Raw genomic sequence first — 24,142 nt, forward strand, 5'->3', positions numbered from 1 at the left:
CTGAGCTGGGCAGGTGATGGAGCAGCAGCCGCAGGGGCAGCTTCATGCCACCACAGGTGGGACACAGGGCAGGGAGTGCATGGGTTCGAGTCGATGCACTAATGCAGCTTTTCCAGAGAGGGAACCAGGACTGTGTTTCTGGGGAAGGATGGGATTTTCATCTCCCAGTAGAGAAAGAGTGCAAATTGCTTGGAAACATCCTTCTGACTGTAAGAGGAAGGGTTTTTTCTGCTCCAGGAAGGCATTCAACAATCCTGGTTTGTTAGATGCTGCTCTGTCAGGCCTGGTTTTTGTTTTGTTTTACTCAGCATACACACACAAAGGAAAAAAAAAAAAAGGCAATTAAAACAGTTTACCTGAGACTTAATGCTATGTTTCTCCTGTGAGACCAGGTGGGCAAACACAGTTCATTATTGATTTCATTGCCAGAGCACGGGTTTGGCAGGTGAGAAGTTGTGCGCCTAGAAAAAGAAAAAGAAAATAAGAGAAAAACAAAAGAGAGAGGAAAAATAAAAGAAAGAAGAAAAGAAAAGCACCCATCTTGGGCTACCCTCATGACTTATTACCACGTAATATGTAGCAAAATTAATTCCACGTGTGTTGCTTTGGGAAGAAAGCACTTTAGAGCACCTGCAGGGGATTAATGAGTTGGCAGTTTGGCTTTGTGAAGAGATGAGACCTCCCTCTTCCACCCTGTTGCCCGTTTCTTTCCAGTGCTTCAAAGTCTGGCACAGCAATATGGAGCAGCGTAGCCCAAAACCTCATCTATCTGTAGGGGGGAATAAAGGGATGGCCATGGCTACCCCGCAGGAGTACGGGGGGGGGGGGGGGGGTGGGATGGAGGACATTGCTGAAACACACTGCAGAAGGAAGAATGAAAAGCAGGAAAGGAAGAGAGAGAGAGAGGGAATCTTTTGGTCATGTTTCTTCTGGGTGCCTCCCTTCACCAATGCCTTGTTGTTAAAATGAAGCCTTGCCCTCCAAGACATGAGATCAAAATCACTCACTCTAAGGGCAGAGCGAATGCTAACTCCCTCTTTAAAAATACTGTCCAGTGCCCTTCCTGCCTCTGGTGCCATGGAATAGGTAGAAGCACCACCAAGGCTGGGTGCTGCACCCACAGATATTTAGGTTGGACCCGAGGAGAGCCTTGGCAGACGTGGCTGATGGCAAACCCTCACCAGGCAGCTGGTCCCTAACAAGAAGTCATCTCATGGAGGTTTTCTAGATGACAATAAATCGTGTTGCACTGTAATGCCTGTCAGAGGCTGCTCCCAGGGAAGGCTGTAGGCCTGATGGTGATGAGCAGGCAGTGAGATGAGACATCTGGGGAGAGAGAGGCAACCGTGACCTGGGCAGAGCTCGTCAGAGGTGTCAGGGGTTGGACAGACGGAGGGGAGATGAAGAGATGAGTGAGACACAGGGGAAGGGTAGAAGACAAGTGTGGATGGAGGAGCACCTACTGATGGCCAGGAAAAGCAAGGGCTGACGAGGGGGTTCTGAAACACAGAAGATGTTCATGTTCAGAGCCTCAAGCCAGAGGTGTTTGTAGGGGAGAGAAGGGATGCTCACGGGGGTGAAGGAATCAGGCGCCTGTGAACCAGTCAGCGGGTGAGTGCCGAGCAGAGGAGGGAGGAGGATTAGCAGGATGGCATGGAGGGACATGAAGGGGCTCAGGAGCAGGTGGTTAGAGGAGATACCTTCTGCTCCTGGTGGCTTGCAATAACCAGGGCAAGTTGTTGAGCTGGCCAGAACCCACACTGAGCCTTGGCTTGTCAGGCTGGAAATGGAAAATGGGAGCGCTCTTGGGCTGCAAAGCCAAGTCGGCTCCAGCACTCCCCCTCCCTGTCTTCATACACCGGCAGCTTTGGCAGAGATCCTTCTTGGGGACTGTCATCGTTGCGTGACCACAAAAGAGCCGTGAGCCAGTGCGATGAGGGTGCTGCTGGCCTTGTTCAGTACTGCCGAAGGCACCGACACCACAGCCCTGCCGCAGACCTCGCTCTGTTCTTTGAGCAAAGACCGGCCCCGTGGGGTTTAGTCAACTTTGGAGGGCACAAGTTTGAAACTCCTTTGCAGGAAGGAGGGGTGACCCAGTGATGCCCCTGCCATTACAACCCTAATTTCACCCATCCAGGGAGAGGGCAGCTCACGCTGGCCTCCCTCCCCAGAGCCCCATGCGTCTCCTCATGCCTGCGCAACCCGGGAGCAACACAGCCTCCAAAATCTACAGAGCCGCAGCTCTCATGTGCCTCTTACCTGCAGAGGCGCCGCAGCTCTCAGCCCCGCCAGCCCCAAACCCTCCCTGGGTGACCCTGGAGCTGCAAACATCTTCCCACCTCCCAGCAAGGCAGTGCAGGTCCCACTGCGGAGGACGCAGCAGTTGTGTCAGCCACAGCAAGAAGAGAACCACAGGAGGGAAGGAAGTGCGGGGGGGGTGTTGGCAGTCCACCCCCCATCCAAAAAAACCAAGCCTTGTCCCCTCCCGCCAAGCCACCCTGTGCCCTTGCCAAGCCTGGCATGGCTGGAGGGGTCCAGCAGCCAAAGCAGAGCGGGAGAGTGTTAGCACAGAAACCACTTTGTTGTTGTTGTTGTTGTTTTTGAAAGCAGCAAGGCAAATAATTAAAAAAAAAAAAAATTATACTTGAGTTCTTTGCACCATTGGGGCCCTGCGACACTAAGCATCACTGACTAAATATCTTTAAAGAAAAGAATTTGTGCTCTGTTTTCCTTGGCTTTCCAAAAGACTTTGCTAATGCAAGGCAGGGGAAGAACGATGCCGGAGGGTAAGTGGCTCTCCGCTTGAAGAGCTGAATAATCAGCGCATGAAACAGTAAAGATCCATGTGGCTTTTACGCCTCACTGCTGTGCCAGATACTCTGACGACAGACCCGTGCGGTCACTGGCATTGAGTACCTACCACACAGTGTAGAAATATACATTAAAAAATATACAATTAGTATCAATTGCATATTACCTATGTAGTGATGCAATTTCACGTGCGTAGTTTTAAAATAAGCTAAAAAGGCAAACATCGTTTTAGGCAGTGCTTTTCTGTCAGACCACTCAGCAGGTGACGGCGTGGGTTGTTTGCTGCTCCCCTTCTCCCTGTTGTTTTCCTCCCTTCTCCCCTGACCATGGCAGACCCTAAAGCCTGGAGAGAGAAGATCCCACACATCCCATATGCGCTGCTGGCAGCACGTAAGACGTAGCTGCAATGGTCAGGGTTGTCAAACACATCTGATGCCACAGCTAAGCTGATCCTGCGCCCAGTTTCTCACAAAAAGGGCAAGCTCCTCATCCCACACCAGGACCTCCCATGAACCTGCCGTGGGGTGGCTGGGGGAGACCCATGGTAGATCTTTTATTTTCCTCATTCCCTGGCATCTCCTGCAGCCGGTCTGGTGACAGCCAGCCCCGACACTGGGCTTGCCGTAGGGTTGCCCTTTAGGGCAAGTTGCGTTTGGGCACGGGGATCCCAAGGCCCGTCAGCCCCGAAGGCGTCACTGCGGTCGGTGAGAGCATGGTGAAAGGCCATTGCCACGGCCACTGCCTTTCATGAGGGCTGGGGTTTGTTCCACCGGCCTGTGGTGGAACAAACCCCATGGTGCAGCGGGATTTGTGCAGCACAGCCCGGCTGGTAACTACCGCCTCACCTTCCCTCCTCCCTGCCCCCAGTTCCCCAGTTAATAGTGCCTGCACACGGAGTCTGTTTTCTGCTCTAGAAAGCGTGTCCCCCGAGAAACAGAATTTATCTCAACGACGTCTCTCGCCCAGTGCCATAGATCAGTCAGCTGATAATAAAGCAGAAAATTGTTCAGATTTACATCTCTGAGGTCCTCACGCCTCTCAGCTGCAGCCAAGTTCCGCGAGAGTATTTGCTGACCTCCTAGCGCACAGCTGCTCATTCCCCAGCACCCCAGAACACTATTTCTTTAGCAAAGACGTGTATTAAGGGGAATTAATTAACTAGGTTTGCTGGCTGGATAATCAATTTTCGTGGTATAAATTGAGTACTGATGGAAGAGCGTTGCTTCTGTTGCTTCCCCTGCTTCCCCTGCATAGACATTAAAAATAGATGAATACCCAGTTGGAGAAATTGGGACGGGATCATATTCCTTCCGAATATAGAGTTTGGCAACCTCAGAAAATGGGGTGAACATTACTGGGATTTCATTTCGTAAGTGCTCCGTGAAAGTTAATGTCAAAAATGTCCTGATTTAGAGATCTTTCAACAGAAGAAAATGGAAATGTTTCATTCTGAAGCAACTTTTCATTTAGACATTTACAGAATGGCAAAATCAAGGGCAAAAATCCGAGTGAAATGTTTTAACTGTGCTAAAAAAAAATATTTACAATGAACAGCATTGTTTGTCATTTGGTTTCGGTTGGTTTTGTTTTGTTTCGTTTTTAAATTTTCCTTCATGGAGCAGTTTAATAACTTGGGGTCTCTCAGCCCCGTGTGAAATGGAAGATTTCTCCCCACCCCTCCACTCCGGTAGCACTTTTCGCCACTTTTTGTGCCCCAGCTGAAAGACCAGCAATATGCCATGTCTCGTGTTTCTTTACCTTGATCCTGCCAGTGTTTTACCAGTGTTCTTCCAGCTCTGGTATTCAGCAAAGTGTGCCCCAGGTAATGACCCAACAGATGACTGGCACCCTACAACGCTGGGCTGTAACTTTAAGCTGGGCTTTTTGAATAATTTCTCTGCTTTTTCCTCAGGACGTATTTTTTTTTACGAAGGTGGATCCACTTTATTAGCAACCAAATGTTTCCTTTAATTGGCGCACTGCCCCATGCCTCCTAAATGACTGATTTGACTACAAATTGCTCAGACTCTGCGATGTATTTTTCATCTCATTTATTGCAGGCATGAATACAGGAACAGGTAAACAGCTGAGCCGTAAAAGTTTCTCTCCAGGCATGTTTTCAACAAAATGCCATCGTACACCGTCTGATGATACACGCTGCTACTCAGATGAAACAAAATGGTGTGAGCAATCTTACTTTAAAGCTGCTACCCACCAGTCAAAGCCGCAGCTGCCAAAGAAGCCTTCTCCTCCACTTACTCTCTCCCTTCCCTCCTTCTCCACGTCATCTGCAGGTTCTTTTACGGCGCTTAACTTTACAAAACACAGTTGTGAGGCTGATCTTACATGCAATTACAGATCAGCCTCAGTATATTTATTGCAAACTCCTTGAACATCAGGACAGTAAAAAAAAAAAAAAAGAAAAGAAAAGAAAAGAAAAAGAAAGAAACAGTATTCCATTGCATAATTACGAGTAGGTTTTTGTAGCCAATGAACCAGAAATGTATTCAGAAAAACAAAAAAAAAAAAGAAAGAAAACCAAAGGATATTTGTAAACAGTTCAAACAAAACATGATGCTGCCTCCAATGAAACATTTCACTGCGTTGCCAGCTCTGTTTCAAATGGGCACGTAGGCATCCTGTTGCGAGAGAGTTGTGAAGCCACAAACTGAAACTTCGGAGGAGTTAATTTTCCAACATTGCACTTTCAGGGTTTAAGTACGTTTGAAACGAGAAAAATCTGCACACACTGTGGGATCTGGTAGAGATGTGGGATCTCAAACAACATTTCTAAAGAAAACCCGGTTATTCCTTTTAAAACAAAATAGTGAAAACAGCCGAACCACACAAAAACAAAGCACAATTGGTTGGCTTCCAGAAGAGACTGCAATATGAGAAAATATTTAACTCCTTGCATAGCTATTTAAATGGCCAATAAATTTTGCTGGAATCACCCAAACACGACAACATTGCATTCTGCCACTTAAGAGACTTCACGTTGGAAAGCTGGGATCTGCTGACCGGGTCAGAGCATCACTCGGGACACCGCTAGAAGCCAGGGCCACCCCGGTAGGCTTTGCCAGCGTGGCTGTAGCAGTAGGTTTCATCAACCAGCTACTCCCAGGCTGGGCACAACTGTAATGACGCCTCTGGGCTTATGCCGCTTGTCCCAGCTCTCTGTTCTTCCCACAAGGGACAAAAGCTGTTCTGACAACAGGGTGTTTCTGGTAGTATATTTACACCTAACGCGCAAGGCTTTTGCTGGCAGAGCGACGTCAATCACAAATCATACCTCAAAGCACCCCTGGATGATGTAGCTGTGTGGGCAAGGCTTTGCGATGTAGACCTAACCAGAGGGACGGAGAGCAGCATTCATCTCACTTAACTTCAAGCAATATAAAGGTAGACATTTAAGTCAGAGGCACCTTCGGAAGGCAGTTCCTTTGATCTCTCATCGGGTGAGAGTTGGGCATATTAACCCATTAAATGAGATGAACCCTTTCCCAGGAGAGCTGAAGAGACAGACTCCTTTCAGCCACCCTTTTCTGTCACCTACTGGCCACCATGCTTCAGAAGGCTGCTGTTCAAATGCGTTATCTTTACACGTGTCAATGTACATGATAATGATAGCCTGTGCTGGGCTTCATGCTGCCACAACTACATATGCAAGCTCATTAAAGCTAGCTCAGATACTTCCGCACCATTATATAGACATACCCTCGGGCAGAGTATCCTTTAACACCTGTAAAGTTAAAGTCTAGGGGCAAATCTAGACTATCTGCCCCCCAACAGTTCCTGTTGGCATTGTCGTGTTTACAGTAGTTTTGGGTAACAGGTGTCCTAACACTGTAATTCCCAACCAGAGGTGAGGCAGGAACGTTTATTCAGAGGATGTGAAAACTGAGAGGCTTAAGCGTGGCTGAAGAACGTACACAGTAAGAAAGAACGAGGTGATGACGTTCCACAGTTAAAAGTTGAGTTCGATATCAGTAAAACAGTTTTTAAAAAGCTCCATTAGACTGCAGAATAGGGAACAGTGGCAGCCAGTGGATAAGACACTAAAACAAGACAAGGCAACGTACTTGCGAAAATGTCCCACAGGAACTAAGCGGCCACACGAGCCTTTCCCTCCTCTCCTGGTGGGAACTAAGGAGGGAGGAGTCCCTGCTCTTTCTCAGCTACACCAGAGCACGCCCCAGCTGTAAAGACCTGGCCACTATAAAGGAACCTTGGTTCACGTTTCTTGTTTTCCGGTTCTGAATATTTCAGCTGAAGTATTTTTATAGAACAGGAGCAGAACCATTGCATTTAAACTAATAATGCTTGTTTACGAGCCAGAACATCTGACGGGCTGGTCTGAGTCAGGCATTCAGTTTTGCTAAAGCCTTTTGCTTATGTGACCAGACTGCCCTAATGCAGGTAATTGGATCTATTTGCTCCCAAACCTGAAGGCATCTTGCAGGGTTCCCAAAATCCGCTCCATAGCAATCAGTACGACTGAAGTGTGTGTTCAGATCTGTTTTTTCTGGTTTTCCTCGGTGATTACTTTGTGAAACTGTCACCAGTTCGCACACAACTGGGGGCTGCCTAGCAGCAGGCAGCAGACCAGACACAGCTGGAGTCAGTGCTGCGCCGTTCTCAACCTTACTTAGGTTTCCTCTCCCAAAACAGCACCTCTAATTACAATTTTCTTTTATTTGTTCTTTGCAATGCTTACTTTTACTTGGGTGCAGACAAAATGTGCTGTCGCTTCTCCCTCCTCCAGTACCTTCCGGGAACTGGTGAGAAATGAGTAACAGGACATGGAAAATGCAGCTTTTTGTATCTATCTGCTGCGTTTTCCCTTCCTTTCTGATTTCTTCATACAGGTTTAATGTTCCTAATCCGTTTTTAATAACCTTGGATTGATGGAGCAGTATGCTAAAACAGAAGGAACAGAAATGTCTTGGCATTGAAACTAGAACGTGGACAGTGGACAACTTGTATCTGATTACCCAGCAAAGTCACCTGAGAGCTCTGAAATCTGCAGTCCAGGTGTGTTTCTATGGCTCCTTGTGCCCATTGCTCATGTTGAGCTCCTTCATTACGTGTTGTATTGTGAGTTTCTACCTAACACTTGTGCTATTTATTTTGCTCCATTTTATGGCAACCACAAAGGTTTGGGTTTGGTGGATTTAAGTGGGGAGCCTAAGGCTAATTTCTTCTCCCAGTAAATATGAAATAGATGAGTCATTTTATACCTCCACGTTGCGATCCCCAGTCCTACAGTGCTCTCGAGACCTCTCATTTCAGAAAAACAGCAGAAGCTAATTCTGAAGGAAACCCAGTCTCACAGCAATCACTTCCTGGCCTCCACACAAACAAACTGCTTAAGCTGAGGTAAAGCCATCGTATTCAGTGTCAAACGAAGGGCACTCTTTTTATCTTAACACAAACAAGAGAACATAGTGTACAGAGTAACAGAAAAATATACATCTTCAGCCATACAAAACGCACAAAAGCTTTCCTGTTGGAAGAGTACCTTGTAGCTGACAGTCAGTTGTTGGTAGCTTTCTAGATGACCCTGCACTGCACTACTGAACAGGGGGAAATGGAGAACTTCTTTCTTCTTTTTTTTTTTTTTTCATAGGAGATAGTTGGTAGTGTTACCTATAAACACCCTCCCTGGGGCTGCGGTTCCACTAGCGCTGGACCAGCCACCCCACCTGATGCCTGAGATAGCTCCACTGAACGTAGAGGCTTGCTTGCGTGCCGGAGGTGATCGGGACGTAGAGCCAGGCGTACTCTCCACAGCTTTGCCAGTACACATATGCTGATTTGTAGAGTGAAAAAATGGGTATAGACACAGCTATGCCGTAAACTATCATTGTTATTATTTTTTAAAGTGATCAATCAATTCATGTCAGTCAGGAAGGCGGTTTATCTACCCAGGAAGGAAAAAATCCTCCCTGTGTGAGCCACATCCACACCACTGAGGCTCTGCAACCTTCAACGCCGGGGCAGAAGCCGTCTGAGTGTGGGCGAGCCCTAATGCCTAGGCAACCTGGAGAAGGTAAAACTTCTCACTTAGTTAAAAAAAAGTCAGTATCAAGCTAGAAAGTCAGTAGCAAATTACTTTAAACAACTGATTTTTTTCATTAATGGAAATACAGTAAGATTTAGTTGAAGGTCTAGGTCAAGATGATGAACTACAGGGAGTGTTGGGTGCGTATACCTGTATGGTGGTTGTCTTTCCCCCTTGCAGCTATTTATATCTCTGAGTAAAGGTTAAGGTTAGGAATTTAATAAGACAGCCGTTTATTTTTCTGTGGAGACTAACAGTCCTGGGGTTAGGATGTAATAATCATTCTTCTGCTTTAAAAATGGTTCTTTAACAAATAGCAGTAGCTCATTGCAATTTTCAGTTGTACAAAATGACATATTTTCTATGTTACTATCAAAATATTCTGCATAACATTAATTTCTGTGCACTTATTAACATATGTACAGAACAGTGTTTCCCAATAGAAATCAGTATGCTCCTTGCTGATCCTTTTTGCCCTAGATTTACCAAAACCAAACCTGAAATTAATTGTGTTAATAGTATAAAATCTCAGGAGAGACAAAGGATTGAAGGTTCATTTCCCAGCAGCAAATGAATAAAGGAACTCCTTCAAGTTAAAGTCTAGCTGACACTTAATTTGAACCAACCGTGGTGAATCCAGGCGAGCCAGGAATAGCACACATTTTCCCGATGCATTATGTTGAGTACACAGAAGCAGAGGAATGTAAACAGACAGAAGGCACATGAAAGGCCCCAATCCATTCTCCATCTGACGGAAGTGCGAATTTCATAATTCTGTCATCAAGAGTCTTTTCATCATTTTCTCTCTCTCAAGTTCACGCCTCAGAGTCTCAGCGCTGTGTAATTAATGCACAAACAGCCAATTATGGGAACAACAATAAGTCTCAGATTTCAATTTAAAATAATTAACATTTTCAAAATACCGAAGGAGGGGAAAAAAGGTCAGACTCGATTCAGTGAAAAGGCTGACAACTGATAGTTGATTCAAAAACAAGTACCACTTGATATTTCTGAAGAGCAAACAAGAAAAAGGACATAAAAAGACCCATATGGCAAAAGAGTTTATGATTTAATCTCACGCCCATTAAAGGCTGCCGATTCCAAAGGGAGCTGGACTAGGATTCTAAAAATGGAACAGCTAGAGTAAATGCCATCACAAAAGACTGGTGCTACAGCCTTCTGCTCCTCAGGATGGTTCGATATTGGGGGCCATCTATATACGCGAAATTTACTACAGTCCTACTTGGCGTGCACACATCAGGGTGTGGGACGCAGACTCTGAAGTCCTTGCTCTCATGCACTGAATCACTCCAGAGCTTACAGGCTCTGCAGCACTGGGAATGCCCTGGGTTAGTGATCCCATTTCTTAATAAATAGTATGGGTAAAAAATCCAATTTACAGTGTTGTTCTAAGAGTTAAATATCTAATGCTTGTAAAGCATTTCAGAGATTTAAACTGCAGTGCAGAAACCTTGCAGCCCATTCATGGACAAGCAGGGGTGGAATCACCCATTTGTGCCCGAGACATCCTACAGAAGCTGAGTTCAGCACTACAGCTTCAGAATTACATTTTCACTGGAACGATAAATTTTTAGATGAGTTAGCAACATTGAACAAGTGTGCAGGTGCAATTAAACCAACATCTGCAAAAAATAATTAACAAATGAAATTGGGAATTGACCGTGAATCCAAAGTTAAAAAGGCTAATTCATTACAATGCCAAAGAAATTCTCTTCAAGATAAGCCTAGGACATTTTGTGCTCTAGAAGTATTGAGTATATCTACTCCTACATTTGTATTCAGTAAATTATCAGCTCGGAAAATTCAGCTTTGATTAAATTCTGAAATAAGCCAGCATGCAAACCCAGTAGAATGGAACAATAGAAAACTTAATGCAGGCTGCCTGTGGAAGGATGGGATGGCTTGTTGTTTCCCTGAGAAACTACAAGAAAGGCCACTGTAGCTTGACACGACTAAAAAACAAAAAAGAGGAAAAAGAAAGAAAACCAGTGCCTGTTTTTCATTTAGAAAAGCAGACATTTCTCAACCTCAGCTTTCCCCCATGGACACTGAATTTAAAAAAACACCAAAACAACCCAAAAAACAACACAAACAACAAACAAGAAATTGCAACAGCAATCATTAAAAGAAAACCATTGTGGTTCAGACAAAATGACTTGCCTGAGGAAAATCTGCACAGCCTTTCTCTCCAGGCTGTTGGCCATAGAAACTGTATGCTGCTGGCTGCAGCAGTTAATTAAGGTAGTTTTTTTTCTCAGAGCAGATATGAGTTATAGATATTTCTTTTCATGACCCACCTATTTTGAAGTAGGTGTCAAGCAGCAAACAAAAATCTTTTGGTATCAGGGGAAACATCACTTTATGGTAATTATGATAGAAAATGAGAAATCAAGTGGATTCTGTTAATGCCGAGAGCATCATAGTATTTCTGTGAAAGAACTGCACAGTACCTGTCTGCCAGCGAAATCGGTTTATGCGATGTATATATTGTCTGGACTGTTGGAGTTGGTATAGTCTCTCCCAAAGACCTCAGTACGGGCGATGGAGTGACCGGCGTTACCTTAGGAGATGACTGCACCGCACAACATTGTAATTTGCTGTCTGTAAATTCTGCCTACAAAAATGTATACAAACACAGAAAGAAAAAAAAAGCGTAGATTAGCTTCTACCGCTCTTGTTACCTTTCACTATCCAATTCATTGCTAAACACTCAGTAACAACAACAAATAACGAGAACTAACGGGAGGCTGTAGCTATAGTTGCTCAGTGCAACCTCTGTAGATGCTGAACTGCCACCTCTTTTGACGGCTATTTCAGAGCTGTGCCCGAGGGACGAGGCTGATAGCAACATGCGCTACGTGAGATGAAACTCCATGTATAGGACTGGCAACATTCAGATGAAAGACATAATCAGTTTGGAGAATGCCGCTTATCATTATTGTGTTGTCCCTAAAAATAATGCAGAATGCTGACTGCATGAGATTTCTGGAGTATTCTTCAGAAATCCTATACAATTTGCTGGTGGGCTCTCTGACAAATCTGTGTTTTGTAACAGCAGGAGTCCAGGCTTGTAGGTTCTAAAGTCTCCATCCCTTTCCCGTGTCTGCTAACTGGAACATGCCTCAAGAGAAATATTCTGCAGTATCTAGTGACAGGCAATGTTAAAGCAGTATTGGAAGTGCTGGTTTAAGACAAACAGCAAGCAGCCATCTCTTGTCTTTCGGGTGAGGCGTATCAGCGCTGCAGTCTTACAGCAAAGACTGGGGCAGCCTATTCAACTGGAAAGGGAGAATCCCCCAAAATAAAAACGGCCCTGTCTTGCTTTTTGGCACGGACTATTTCTCAATGCAAAGCACAGTGGCTAGTGCCTGTGGTGCACGTGGAGACCCTGACCCGGGAAGAGCACAGAGCAGCTGCAGTTTGTGAGTGCATCAGGACCGTTAGGATATGTTCCTACCGGTGTCAGCTGCATTTCTTTCTTGACAACTTTTTCTTCCAAACTTGGTTCAGGCTTAAGGCAGGGAGGAAGAAAAGTTACCATCATAAGGGAGCAGCTATTTGAATCGCAACTTTTTTTTTTCCTTTGTCTTAGTTATTTCTCAAATTCTGTAAGCCATACAGGATGAGTGCTAAACACAAACAAATCAGTTTAATCAGTGGGACAATTATTTGAGCCCAGGAAAGAATAGTTGTGGTAGGTTTGGTTGCTTATTGTCATTTTTTAACACGCCTCTGCTTACATTTCAGCTAAACCCGTGCTCCAAAACAACCTCTGAAGCAAAAGGAATTCCATTAATTCCACAAAATTAGTAAAATGGAAAATGTAAAACCAACTAAAGAAACTCTCCCTCCAACCCTGGCCAACTACGTGTGTAAATACTGGCTAATATAACCTGCACAAATTTCTCTGTCATTCAACTTTTAAAACTCAACCTTAGAAGCTGCAGGGATATGAAATGTGGTGCTCCTCATACAGGATCCCTGCCCTCTGAGGACTGCCAGAACTTATTTTATGCTATGAGAAGGGGGCACCATTCTGTGAGGCTGATGTAAATTCTCCCAGCCTTACTGAAATCAGCAGAGCAACGACAAATTACACTTGCTGAAGATTTGCCCCGAGTCCTAAAGTAGGTTTGCTCTGGATAATGGTTTTACAGTTTATATCCAAAGCATCTTTTTATATATATCTGCTGGCACAGTATGTTTGAGCCAAACGTTTAACTGGTCTAAAAAGATATAATTTCATTAATTTGAATCAATGTGACTCATACCGGTTTGAGAATATGGTCATCAAACCTGCCATTTCTCTACAGAAATCTCTGAAATTCAGAGGGGTTCCTGGCACGAAGCTTATTTTTAAACATTCCAGGCAACCAAGTTCTCTAATATTTTCCTCTGCTAAAATCAACACAACTGCATATACACCACCAAATTAGAAGCCCTACACAAAAGGTAAAGCCTTCCAAATGTCACCATTCATAACTTTGGTCCCCTCAATAACATTTTAATGTTTTTTTTTTCCAAGCAAAAAAACCCAACAAAAAAACCCCCAAAAAACCCCAAAACAGAACACAAAAAAAAAGAAAAGTGAAGGGAAAGCAAAGAAAAGAAAATAGAAAAAAACCTGAATAAACAAGGAAAAGAATAACAAATGTTACTATCTGGGACTGTGTGTGACCAGAAAATACCACTGATCTAGACCTTTCCCTTAACAGCTCCCACTGTGGTGCAACAACCCTCAAGCCCTCAGCAGAGCCCAGGCATCAGGATGAACCCAAATGCTGCTGGGGACAAGCACGCTTCCTTGGGCTGGGACGGTGGACCATGAAACACAGGACCAACGTGTAATTAACCTTCCTAATTGTTTTCCCATCTTTATGCAGTCCTCTAGATAGCTGCTGATTTACCACAGATACGTGTACATAACTTGATAAAAGGAATGTATGGAATCGTACGATGGTTCACACACCATTAGATTTTTATTGCAATCGTGTTTTAAATATTTGTGATCTGGATTCTGCCCTCCACTCTGCCCAGGGAAACAGGACTCTATGTGGAGAACAGGGAATTTCAGAAAGATTAGTTTGAACTTTACTTTGCTTCTCTCCTGACAGAGCATAACAAAAATCTCAGCATTTGAATCTGCCATGAAACAGCCATTTTCTGCAAGATGGAAATTTCTGTGGGTAAGTATATCAGCATAGCGTCTGTTTCTGTTTTTAAAGTTCTATTCCTCACAATGATGAAAAAATATTTTGTATAGCCCTCCTAAATTTTGCTTTCATGATAACTGTCACAGGCAGAACAATAATTTCCTGACAATCATTACTAATTAGCGGGAAAGCTATTCTGGGCGTAGCTTTTTGCTTATATAAATAACTACTATGAAGGATACAAATACTGTAACTTTGGTTTAGCTTTTACCACAATTGTACTAGCTGGACTTGGCTGACCTAGCGAAAAGTTGCTGTGACATATTCCTGTGTATTTTCGGGTACCTTTAATTAGAGCTCAACTGTGGCACTGACACAGTTTGGGGAGCCTAATGAACTCTAGCTTTAAAACACCTATTTGGAGAAAAACAACATTTAGATCAAATCCCATGATCAGGTTTATTGTGAAAGAAAAGCCTCTTTCTTTCTATCATTAATGCAGAGGGTTACTGCACATGGCCCAACAGTGATTGAAGTTACTTATCTCTGATTACATGCCAGACATAGATTGCTGCTACCAGTAAAAGTTGAGGTTACAGTCTGAAATGCTTCATTTTACAAAAGTAATTTAAAAACTGTAAGTCAGTTACTGCGGTTTATAATTATAATCAGAGAGTGTTTCTTATAGAGTAGATCGTTTTGTCATACTTATTACATAATGCCTCTACCCTTAAAGTAGGACTTAGGTTGGACTTATTTTTTAAACTGTCAAATAATTGTTTTCTGTTTGTATGTAATTTACCTTGCCAAAAAACCTAAATCCCGACTTCTGCGAAAGTTTAATAAGAATTAAGTTCAATACTTGATTCAAGTTATTAAGTAAACATGGGAGTTTATACAAGGATACCATTGTAGTCATCAACACACTAACTGTAATCCTTCCTTAAAATTCATCTGTAAATTCAATGAAAATCAGGCTCCTTTTTGTGATGGCACAGCAGGCGGTTTCAGGCAGGAGGCCATGCAATTGGTAGACAGAGGACAAAGTCTTCCCACTCCCTTATTGCTCCTTGGAAAGATGCTATGGAGCTTCACGAGTATCCTCTACAGTCCTGAACTGAACAACATTTTGGGACTGACTGCATTAGTGGTGAGCCGTGACCTTTAACTCTTCGTCCTCTGTCTAGTAAGCAGCAATGTCTGAATGCAAGCAAGTTAATTATTTGTATAATGGGAATATTTAACTGATTTGCTCCCTAATTTCTACTTGGAATTTATCTCTTTTGTTTTGTTTTGGTTTTGAGGACTGCTTAGTGCAAAAGTTTCTGACGCTGTTAAAAAAATCAGTTGGAATTGTGTTAAATACACAGTTTTTAGTTGCATGTTCTACTTACAGAAAACTGTGGTACTGTTGTAAAAGGATCGAAAAAAGGATTAGATGTATCAGCAGGGAATGTCTTTATCTTTAAAAAAGATAAAGAAAAAGATGTTACTTTCAGAGCATAAAAATGCAAAAGAAAAAAAAAAGCAGCAAAGCATTGCAACTATAGTGACATATCCAACAAATTAGAGCAGTTCAGCAGAGCTTGGAACAGACCAAAAAAGACCCCTCCAAAAATGCATACAGAAACCTGACGGTGAATAGTCAAAGCATAAATATGAAAACTTAACAAATTAATTTTAATGTGTAATTAAATCTGGTGTGCAAATATGGAGCAGTTTGCATACAGTGAGTCTTCCAATTCTGTCAACAGTCATTGGATCATTACCTGCTTCCTCCAGCCAGCACTACATTTTAAAATATGTTATACAAAATGCAGAAGCAAATTCTGCAGGGCAGGAACTTTGGCTAAAATACTTGTGCTTTCCGTATTTTAGACTTCCACATTTTCAGTTACACAGTTGCTGCCAAAGACAATCAATCACATAAGGTGGGTTGAAAGGAAACCATATGTAAGAAAAGTACCAGGGACAACTGTTTATTTCAGGCAGCTACGAGGCCCTGAGTCGAGGGGACCGCTGTGGATAAAGGATGACCTTAGGAGGTTTCTTTTTGAAAGACACCTGAAGATCGAGAGGTGAGACCAACGCATCCATGTACCGAGAAGCCTGAGAGATCCCAGGACTTGGGTCCATAAGCGTATGGTCACCAGTGTGACCAGGCCTTGCTGGAAATCACTTTTGCCCTTAATATAATTTCAAACATTAACTGAAATTAAAGAAATATTAAAAACAGCAACAATCTCCGTCCCGCTTCATTATGAATGCTGTTTCTCATGATTTTCCTCTTTAGAATGCAGGCATTATTAATTCATTCAGAGAGGTCAAAATATCAAATAAAGGTATCTGTTTTGAACTCCACTTCATCCTTTCCATTTGGAAAAACACATTTTTCACTGAAAGGTGTATTTTTCACTTTATTATAGAAACTGCTGTGTGTTTGTTTTTTATGTGTGTCTTCCAGCATAATTCACTAACTACAGCTATATAACTGTTGTTTAATAATGAGGAAAGCTACCCTGAGGGCCCTGAGCCCTTGTAGGCCAAAGCAAAACCTGAAATTATGACGTCAAATATGATTAAGTAAATTTATAGTGTTTATTTTGTAAATGAAATAACAGAAACATATTGTCTTATAAGGATGCCAAGGGAAATTAATGACCATCTGTGGGCCTGCTTCTGCAAACATGTGGAATTAATCTTGGCATTAATTGCCAGGCTTCTTACACACAAGGATTATGGATGGCAAAGATACAGTTAAGCATGTAAATGCCTTTTTAACAGAATAAAAATGTTTATAAGTGAATTACACAGGTGCAAATGAACAAACAACTGTGCAAGACAGAAATTCTTTTAAATCATAATTTTCTATGCAAACATATTAAAGAAAATTTCACACTCCTTGTCTAGTCCCATATTCATGTCTGTTAGCAAAGTGTCTGTACACTACGTTGCTGATTGAACCTACTCATTAGATCGAAGCAATAGCTCCTTGCAAATTTGTTATGTTACGTCATACCCAGAGCCAAGTCTGTCAGTGCAAAACATGGACAGCTGTAGCATCTGTCACTCTTCTGAGACACAGCAAATACCCATGAGCCCAAGTTGTCATTCTGAGGTTATAAAGGGTTTACAATATGAAGTTACTGTACAAAATACAAGTGCACTCCATTACAAAACCTCTGAGCCAAGTGCAAACAGGGTTGGGAAGCTGGTTGCTCAAATGCAGTATGAGTTTGATATTCTACAGCCAAAATCTCTCTAATTTTGCAGGTTGGTCTCATGCAGGAAACGAAATGCAGTTACTGAACAAAGAGAATTAAAATGACGCAGAACTATATTCAAGACAACATTATTCCCATCCCACTGGGATTTGGGACCAGAGGCACGTAAGAGGAGTCAGCCCTGATTGCACGCTGCGACACACAGGCTTGCAGAATACTCTCTCGCAAAATCAGTACTGCAATCTGTGGATGCACCTGAGGCCAGCCTCCACATCAAAACATGGCAAGAAATGGTTAATCTGGTTTAGTTATCAGCATAGGTTCATCTCTCAGGGAGTTGTACTTATTTAATCTCAGGAATAAGACAATCTTGACAAAATGAAAGGTTCTCTAAGTTCTAAACCCACCAATTTCTGGCATTTTAAAGAAACTGAAAACAGAATTTAAGGAACAGAGGGAAAAATCATATTTGTGTTCAATTTAACAGCGAAAAACAATCACCCTGCTCAGCCCTTAAAATTTACTCTTTCTTTCTCTCATCTTTTTTCTTTCTGAGAATCACAGAAGAGAAGAGAATCAGAGAAGAGACCAGTATTACTCAAATGGCACAACAGAGTTTATTGGTTTGTCCCGGGCCTCGACACCAGCCCTGCTGCCAGCTCCCACACGCAAAGCAGAGACAACACTGTTGTCTCCTCAGCACTGGTGAGAGGTTCTTATCTGTTCATGGCTTGGCTCTTTTGAGTAAGAAGTAGTTACAATGTCCTCCATTCATGCAATAGCAGAAAAATTCTATATGTTCGAGAACACTTTTCAGACTGAGAATATGTAGGGTGGAGAGACAGTATCGTGGAAAGCATCAGTTGAGCAACTGGATTATGTGAAACAGGATTTGGGATATACTTTGACCTGCGTGTCCACCATGGCCAGCAGGGTGCTGATGACAGCAGCAGTTGCCAGTACCTGGGAGGAGGAAGAAAACCCTGTGATTCCCACCCCACCACACAAGTAAAGCAGTCATGTGTGAGTCTCTTCCTGACCCTTGTCTTGGGGTTGAGTTTATTGCATGGAGTCAAAACTCTCAGAGTAGCTCAGAAAGCAAAACAACTCCCTGACCAGAACAGGAGGTGAAGACTTAGAAGTTATGCAATCCCCACACACTGTATAGCCTCTCTCCCTGTCCTAGGAGGAAGGCATACCATACCTTTAAAGGTTTCCTAACTCGCACGGCAGAAGCAGTCCCTAAACTTTTCCTGGGTGCTTTCTTCTCCCTGCCGCAGCAGCATCTGTTGAAAGATGCCACCTGGGGACTGAGAAAGGAAGAAGAGCTGAGACACTCCACCACCTACCGCAACAACCCTGCAGTTCCTCCAGCCTCTGGAGACCTTCAGCAGCTTCCAGGCTTCACCTGGGATTGCAGACACAAGGAGAAAGGGAGAGGGAAGAAGAGGTTGGCAGCTCTGTGTGCAGGACGGTCTCATGAAGCTGAAATGTAGCTGCTCAGACTAGCAAAATACAGTATCTGCTAGTGCATGGATTGCCTATAGACAAGCTGCTGAGGTATTCTGTCTACTTTGGTATATGACAAAACAAGAGAAATAACTTTGACGTTTACAACTGAGCACAAAAATTCCTGTGATGGCAGGTGGAACAGCAATCATGTCCACATTACAGATCTGCTCAAATGAGCACGTTCCAACACAGTCAGGCTCTTCCACGGGAGCAAAAGGGACTAACTGGTGTCACAGAGGCTACAGAAATATCATGAGCAACAAGAGGTCAGAGCTGTGCTCTCGATAACAGCATAGACAGACTTTTAAGTAAAAAACTTGATTTCAAGCACACCTGTTCTCTCTGCAGGAGCAAAAACAGTCTTGCAGCCAAAGTCACAACCATAAAACAACCTTTAAAGCAGGTCCCATAAGTAACTGTCAAATCACAGGGGCATGGCATGAAAGGGGAGTGAACGTGTTCTGCGTTCCAGCGGCATCTCGCATGCTGAGGGCTTGTTTCACAACCTCAAATGCCCCTTGCTTGAAAGGTCAGGGTGCATTACCATAGCAGAACTACTCTGGACAAGTATTTCCTTGTCTAGAATATTTATCTTGGCAAGTTCAGAATTTACTGAGCTTAAAAGAACAGTTGACTCTTAAAAAAAAGAAAAAAAAAGAAAATAATAACAGAAAAAGGATCAGCACAGTCTCAGGAAAAGTCCAGTGATTGAGTAATCCTTAAGGAGAAAAATCTGAAAACCAGTAAATCTTACAGTCACATTGATTTGTGGGAAATTCCTCTGTGGATAATTTTCTGCTAGTACTCAAAGATTTTTGTTGCACTATTAGCTGTCTATTAGGGTGACATATTTTGAAGGTATCATCTTTGCCACAACCAGAACGAATTAACAGCACTAATTTTCCTTGATATTTATACCAGATGGAAGAACAAAGGAGGGTGAAGGAAAAAATGGGACAATAGGACAAGAACCTTCCCCTTTTCTTTGCACTTCTGCAAAGAGTTCTTCTGGAGAGAATTTAAAATCTCAGTAAAAACAATTGTACTTTCCTGAAACACCTTTTAGGTGGGCTAGGAGAAAAAAAAAAGTAACATTCTCCTAAAAGCAAATGGAAGTGAAAGGAGATAAAGAAAGAGTATTCCCACCTGAAATGAAAACAGCAGGAGACGTGTGGAAAATGAGTGAGCAGTTAGAATGTGTTAATTGATATAAAATTAGCTATTTTTGGTATTTCTATCAGAGGGGAATACTACAAATGTCCTTGCTGTGACAAAAAATACTACTTTTGGGAGAAGTGGACTTAATTTGGATATGTTCTCTTACATTTAGGGTATTCAATATATTCACTGCCCTGTCACAACTTACTTTCCTTCTACAAAGGTCCGGTAACATTTTCTGCTGTTGACACTTCACATCACTCCCGTCCCATGCCCCTTGACTGGAGGCCTTTAGTAATGTGCTGGAGAAAATGTGTGCTCTCAGTGGGTTTGCACTATCACTTTGTATACTGGCCAGATGGGAGACAAACTTTAGGCCAAACACTTCCCTAGGTTCCTGTGCATCGCAGCAGAAGTAGAGCTGCTAACACCTGAAGCGGTGCCGTAAACACAGCTCTCAGTATACACGTATAGCCAGAGGAACATTCTGTGGTGCTTTATTTCAAAATACATGCTCTAAGTTGAATACCATCACATCCATACAGCATAAAGACTTATTTCTACTCATTAAATTAGAAAAAAATCAGCAGCCAAAACTACTGGAGTACATTGCGTTAGTATTTCCCAGTCCTGATGTGTGATATGACTTTAAAAACACCAGTTAACCATTAGACCTGGTTTCCAAAACCAGTGATATGGTTCTGGACTCTGTAATTGTTCAGTAAAGCTCCTTATCTGCTGTCATACCATTTTGGTGGCTGAAATGAATAATGAGGTGGAAAATGTAAAAGCAAAGAGTTTCTGGCATTTTCACCATGTAATACCCCCATGGCCAAACAAATTCTTTTGAGTGGGAGTAGTTCCTGGGTCCAATGATCGATCACTCAGGTAATGTCATCCCCAGTTCACTCCCTTTGCGTGTGACAACAAAACCGGCACGATACTTAGGCAGGGGTACTCACTGCCTGGATGCACAAGGCAAAAATCAGACCAAACTCGTGCAGTCCAACAAACTTGTAACAGGACAGAGATGTAAATCAGCAATACCATCAGATAATCAGTCTTGGAATAGGCTGTGTGAACTAAATGCCTTGATGAATCACACAGTGCGAATCCCACGTGCATTGTCTCACAGGCCACCTTCTTTTCGCAGGACGCAGGATTTTTTTCCACTTGTTGAAATGATATCAAGGCGTCAGTATCAGCAGACAGATTTCATTCACACACATTGAAGAGGGGCAGTTTTGCAGAAATGTACCATTGAAAACACCCTAAGGCACCAAATGTGAAGTTTCTGAAGAGGATGGGTTTCTGTGCAAGCCGCCAAGCCAGGGAAACACTAACACTACATGTTCAGAACATCCCTGCCTACTGTCGCTCCCTCTGGGGAGTTTACAGTGTGAAATCTCCCTCCTAGCTCCATCTGGTCTTCAGGTCTCCCTTGCTCGTCTTGCAAATAACTGGCAGACTGGAGTTCAAGCAAATGCTTCAAACAACATTCATTGACACCTAAGAACCAACGGAAGCGAATCGAACTGTTTGACTCATCTGACTTATCAGCTTGGTACGGTTTTCCACAGGACTGCAGGACTGCAGTATAGAGTCCCCCTCCCCACACATACCACTTAACTCCTTTTGGTAAACTGAGAAAGCTCCACCTTGAAGGTCATGTTCATTCCACGGTATCCTTGTTCAGACAAGTTCTCTTGAGGTCCCCTCAAATGGTGAACTTGACATTTCTCTGCTCATTGATGTACACCAGCCCTTCTCTGGAGCTTGCTGCAGGCTGAGTCCACCTGTCCTGAAACGTGCCCTGGTAGCATACGCCACGTCCTTGATGCCTCACTGGGTGCTTGTACAACCGGGCTAATACTTTCTTTTCCATCACATACTTTCCTCCCTCTTAGAGTCACTTTGCGCAACCCTTCCTAACACAGAGGGGTTGTCAGGAGGTGGCTGTGTGGCTCCTTGGCTGTGTTCCAGTGACTTCTGTCTCACAAATGGATGCTCAAGGGAGTTCATGGGAGCGATGACAAGGTTCAGCCTCTGCTGAAGCTTGGCTTTGCTGCAGCTATAGCATTTCACAGATACTTAATGCATAGTAGTTTGTGGCTACAGGATAAGCTATACACTATTTACAAGCAAGTCTACCTAAAATAACAGTAGTTAAGATGCACCGGATAAAATCTTGAATCTTCATGACAACTTTTGTACTAATTTGCAAGGGCAGCCCTGCAAATTGTGTTGGTGCTAGTATCCCTCGTGTGCTGCCTTTAAATATGGAGTACTCTGTTGGTTTTCACTCTAAGGACTGTAATTATGGGTTGCTAGCAAAGTGATTTCAGAGGTATTGGGAGGGGATGAAGGACGATGGCAGTAATGTTATTAAGTCAGCCCAGCATCTCTACAACACATTGGAAGGGAATGCATGTCCTGGATCATTTTTACAATGTAGCTTTGCCTTGAGACAATTTTTGAGAAGACATTCTTCAAAAGAATACAGAATAATGACAATTCAGATGTGACAAAAGCAAGACGGCGTCCATGCTCTCACAGTCTTCAGGATTTTCAGCACTCTCTTGCTGATGCTGTGAAGGCAAGCGAGCCTAAGCAGAACAGAACCTCAGCATGGGCTGTCAGCCCAGTCACCATCCCCTGAGGAAAACGTGGCAAGGCAAAATGATGTCACAGTCTTGATGCGTTGGCTGAAATGCGGACTAAAGATTGCAGCATTTGCTTGTTTTTTGTTTAAAACACAGAAATGAAGCAAATAAAAAGCAGTAGGTATACTTGCTGGATATAGTTGATCTCCAACATTGCTGCAGAATAAGTTAGTTGCATTGCTAGGGCAGCTAATGCAAAGTTACCTTTTTGCCCCTTGGTCTCTACCAATGAAATCAACGATGATCCAGTGCCAGGTGCCTAGATCACGCGCACAGCCAACAAAATTATGTGGCATCTTCCACAGATGAAGGCTGTTGTCATAGAAGAAAGTCACTAAAGATGGATAACATGAAGAGGAGGAAATAAATACTGTGATTCCTGGCAGTTGAGAGTCCCCCAGGTAAGCCATATATTTCCCAATTTGACTGCCAGCAAGCAGACTGTACATGCATTTTGTACCAGATGGAAACTCACCACTAGCCACACCTGATTATTTCTAAGCATAGACACTGACAGCTCATCATCTGATAACTGTTGGTTCACCATGCCTCATTGACCTGGAGACTTCAAACCCAGGGACGTTTCAACAAAAGCTGACTAATAACAACATAACATACCTGCACTTTTTCAAAAGCACCAGGATCACATTCCTCTATTGAAAAGTTATGATAGATTGACGCAAACAGTGCACTGCCTGACCCTCGTCCAACACAAACAAATAGTTTGACTTTGTACTGCAATCACTCTCTACTTGTGTAAGAGCAAAAGCTGGCTGGAAGTCCTTAAGTGTCCAGAAACTCAACCAATCACAGTCTCCTTGAATGTCAGGATAGTAAGAAATACTTTGCATTAATCTACTGTCCTATTTTTCTGGACTATTGAGCTCTGCCAAAATCCCCAGGAGTTTATACAGTTCATTATACTAAAGGAAAAGAATAGCACAGGTAGATTAAAGTCAGTGGAGCTATGGAAAAAGTGTTAAAATGACAAACTGGTGCACTACTTTAATATATCTATCCAGAAGGACACCTGAGCATATTTTCAACTTCAGCACGTGGCTAGTCCCAGTGACTACTGCAGCCTTAATCTGTGCATGTGCCTACAAGTTTTGGTGACCTCTCATGGATTAGGATCTACTCAGACACACGTAGGAGTGCTGACTGCTGCACTGTGCTGCAGTTTGCCAGTCTCACTACTCTAAAAGTCTGGTCTGAATTAAGCTTCTAAATGGCGATATTCCATTCCCATCATAATACATCACCCTTTCCAACATGCATCATGGAAACAGGGCACTGCTTCTTTAAATGTAGTGGATGCAAAACTATTTGATCCTATCAATGAGACCAATTTGAGTAGAAGCTAAAAGTCTATAAGGAACAATGTTTTGCCTGGTTTAAGATTCGTGCATGAACAAACCCAATCCCATATCTAGTAAATCTCTTGTGATAAATGTTACATATAAAAACCTGTTTATTCACAACCTCACGCCCTTGGTTATGGAATCATTCGTATTGCCAGCTACCAAGCATCGAAAA

The 24,142-nt window shown here is 43.1% G+C and overlaps 1 protein-coding gene across 5 annotated transcripts in view; it reads right to left on the bottom strand.

Annotated features, from left to right (window-relative positions):
* Positions 1 to 8,187: 8,187 nt before the first annotated feature.
* The window catches only part of EPB41L4B (erythrocyte membrane protein band 4.1 like 4B), a 177,496-nt gene continuing 161,541 nt past the window's right edge, over positions 8,188 to 24,142 (bottom strand). For 3 of the 5 annotated variants that reach the window (XM_074576347.1, XM_074576348.1, XM_074576346.1), the window contains 2 exons: positions 11,347 to 11,510; positions 8,188 to 9,711 (listed from right to left, as the gene is read on the bottom strand). In XM_074576347.1, the coding sequence (XP_074432448.1) occupies positions 9,642 to 9,711; positions 11,347 to 11,510 (234 nt within the window). In that variant the 3' untranslated portion in view covers positions 8,188 to 9,641. Of the gene's footprint in view, positions 9,712 to 11,346; positions 11,511 to 15,443; positions 15,513 to 24,142 lie in introns of all 5 variants that reach the window. The other 2 variants (XM_074576345.1, XM_074576344.1) reach the window with 1 other exon arrangement.

The sequence above is a fragment of the Larus michahellis genome, chromosome 2 (genome assembly GCF_964199755.1).
Source record: "Larus michahellis chromosome 2, bLarMic1.1, whole genome shotgun sequence".
Classification (NCBI taxonomy): Eukaryota; Metazoa; Chordata; class Aves; order Charadriiformes; family Laridae; genus Larus; species Larus michahellis.